Consider the following 3,010-nt stretch of genomic DNA (forward strand, 5'->3'; position numbering starts at 1 on the left):
GCACTGCGACAGCGCTGCGGCGCCGTCGTTGGTGACGCGCGTGCGGCCCACGTTGACCTCCCGCAGCTGCGCCAGGCCGCCCAGGACGTTGACGTCGGAGACGGCTCCGCAGCCCTCGAGCGAGATCCACTCCAGCATGATGAAGTTGCACAGCGGCGCGAGGCCCTCGTTGGTGAGGGAAGTCTCGCTGAGGTTCAGCTCGCGCAGGCTCTCGCAGAGTGCGCCGACGAGGCAGGTGAGGCTGGTGATGCGGCCGCACCACTGCAAATCGAGTTTTGTGAGCTCGGGGCAACACTCCAGCGCCGCCAAACTGCTGTCGGTAATGCTGCTGTACGCGAGGTCGAGCTCGCGTAGTCGCGTGAGTTGCTGTAGCCATTTCAGGCCCTCGATCTTGCGGCAACCCTCCAACGACAGGCGGCTTAGTTTGCGCAGTGTAGCCACGTCGCGGCTCACGTCGTCCTCTGTCACCTGCGTGTAGGAGAGGTCCAGGTCTTGCAGGGCATGCAGGGCGCGGTGCCGCAGGAACTGCGTCCCTGACACAGCCGAACTCATGCACAGCGAGAGTCGCTCCACGCGGCGGCAGCTCTTCGGCAGCAAGTTCAGATTCTCGCTCGTCAGGTGCGTGTTGCGCAGCGCCAACGCCCGCACATCGGCGCAGTGCGGGAGAAATGGCGCAACGTCAGACACCTGCTGTCCGTGGAGGGCGAGTTCGCGCAGCACGACCTTGCGTGGCAGGCTCTGCAGGTGCGCGGTCAGCTGCCCCACGTCCTCCGGGTCAAAGCGGTGGAGCGTCAGCGAGACGGGAACCGGTGCGTGCTGTACCCACCAAAGAGCGTAGTGCAGACCAAGCTGCGGAACCGTCTCGGGCGACATTGCTTCCTTCGCTGCTGGTGCCGCCGCTCCCGTTGCAGTTCCCTCAGTTACGGTTACCGCAGTCACTTTCCTCTTGCCATCCGATAGCAACGCCGCCGCGCGATCCGCCGCAGACAGTGGTGTTGCCTTGTGTGACGTCAGGTGCTGCAAAATTTCCTGCGGTGGCGGGAGATAAGCGGGAGCATTCGCGGCAATAAGATCGCAGCTACTGCTGTTGCTGCTACTGCAGAGCCCCCCCTTGATGGTGTTGCCGGTTGATAGACTCGGGCGGCGCTCAAAGCAGAGATTACCCGGCAGCACACAGCCTTTCTCCCGCAGCTCCAAGGACAGCCTAGCGCAGGGGCCCGCGGCGACAAGTGCGAGTGGCGCGAGAGGTGGCAGGTAGGAGCCAATGCTGCAGAGTACCGCGAAGGACACGCCACCGGTCATTGTGGGCCTTACGGCTGTTGGTGTGGAAACAGCTGATGACGTCTGCAACGTCAAAGGATTCTGCTGGTGATGCTCCTGCTGTGGTGTAGTGGGAAAGCGCTCGCACGAGAATTGGCGAGGCATCGGCGGCGCTGTTGGTATTAGTGGCGGCTGAGCCGCGCCGCCGTCGCTTTGCCGTGGGTTCAATTCTGGGGGAAGAGATTGTGGTCGCTTCCTTATCGAGGTGTCGATGTGCATACGAGCCAAGCGACACACAAAAAAAAAATCGTCTATCCCCTCCTTCGTGGTGGTATTATCGTTGGTTTCTAATCTTTCTTTTCTTTGTTGTTGTTGTTGTTTCCTTTTGAAACAGGTGCTTGAGTTGGGGTTCCTGCTGCTGTGCGCCCCCCACCCCACCCCACCCCACCCGCACCACATGAGGAGATGAAGGAGGTGAAAAAGAAGTACTGGCGTGCACCATCTTGTGTTGTGTGTTCAGTGTTCAGTGTGCACTGTCCCAATTGACTGTTCCTGCTGCGGCTGCGGCTGCTGGAAGCGTAGCAGTCTGGTGAGTGCGTCAGCACAGGGAGGTATGCAACAGCACGTCCCCCACCGCCACCACCACCACCACCATCACCACCACACATAGGCACACAGAGGAGCAGGGAGAATAACAGCAACAGTCACAAGGAAGCCACCAGCAATCATAATAGTCGACAAAACAACTTCCCACCAGCGCGCCGACAAGTCATAAACTACTGGAGTAAATGGTACAACACAGCAGATACCACCACAACAAGACCAGACCCTCGTAGCCGCAACCGTCACGCGCTCGTGCTGCGAGACGCAAGCGTCAGACGCCTTGCAGACAGGCATAAATAGAATTTTTTTGCATCGGCATTAGCACCCAAGCATGTACGGCTTCCCCTCACTAGTGGTATGCGCCTTCAGAGGAGGGGGGTGGGAGAATGCCACAGCCGATCCATTTCTTCTTGCATTATTGTATCGGGTGCACCTCAACCGCCTGCCCGCCGGCCAGCAGCGCCACGAGCACAACGGCACTCGCAGCGCTCACGTTGAGCGAAACCTCCTGCGGGCGAAGGGTGGCGGCATTTTCCACCAGCACCTCTCCCGCCTTCTGTTCCTTCACGCCTACCCCTCCTCCTTCTGATGTTACAGCTTCAACCCGTCCATGCTGCTGGTGCTGTTTTTGTTGTTGTTGTCGCTGCTCCCGCTGTCGCAGAGAAGGGACATGCACAGCGTGTGTGCAAAGACGCAGCACCTCCAGGGGCAGGCCCTTGTCCTCGTTACCGAGCAACACAAGACGACGCGGTGGCAATCCGGATTCTTCTCCCTGGTGCTGCTGCTGTTGACGCTGCTGCCCAGCTGTTCGCCACGGTGTTGCGGTGGCGCCGTAAATGCACAACTTACGAGCGTCACCCCGTGCTTTGTGCTGGGCAATAGTGTTTTCGAGAAAAGCCGTGGTGGGCATGACGCTGCGGTACACCTCCATGTGTTCCACGAAGCCGGTGCTGGCGCGTGCAACGGCTGCTGTGCAGCCCGCACTGTCGCTGCTCAGCACCACACGCTGCACGCCAAGGAAGAACGCCGACCGCATAATTGCGCCCACATTGGCCGGGTCGACGACGTGGTCGAGAAACAGCACCACATCCCCGCCCGTAGCATGCCGGCCCTTGTCAGTGCTGCTGCTACTACTGCTGCTGCTGCG

At 60.2% G+C, this 3,010-nt stretch overlaps 2 protein-coding genes across 2 annotated transcripts; both read right to left on the reverse strand.

The window, feature by feature from the left end:
• Nucleotides 1-1,607: 1,607 nt before the first annotated feature.
• On the reverse strand, nt 1,608-1,928 carry DQ04_07661000 (hypothetical protein; the record flags this gene model as incomplete). The annotated part of the gene is made up of 1 exon (XM_009315256.1): nt 1,608-1,928. One exon carries the CDS (start codon nt 1,926-1,928, stop codon nt 1,608-1,610), a length of 321 nt encoding a protein of 106 aa, XP_009313531.1.
• A 350-nt stretch (nt 1,929-2,278) lies between these two features.
• Nucleotides 2,279-2,899, reverse strand: DQ04_07661010 (23S rRNA (guanosine2251-2-O)-methyltransferase; the record flags this gene model as incomplete). Its single annotated transcript, XM_009315257.1, has 1 exon — nt 2,279-2,899. One exon carries the CDS (start codon nt 2,897-2,899, stop codon nt 2,279-2,281), a length of 621 nt encoding a protein of 206 aa, XP_009313532.1.
• Nucleotides 2,900-3,010: the final 111 nt, after the last annotated feature.

Source organism: Trypanosoma grayi (assembly GCF_000691245.1).
Source record: "Trypanosoma grayi strain ANR4 Tgr_766_V1, whole genome shotgun sequence".
NCBI lineage: Eukaryota > Euglenozoa > Kinetoplastea > Trypanosomatida > Trypanosomatidae > Trypanosoma > Trypanosoma grayi.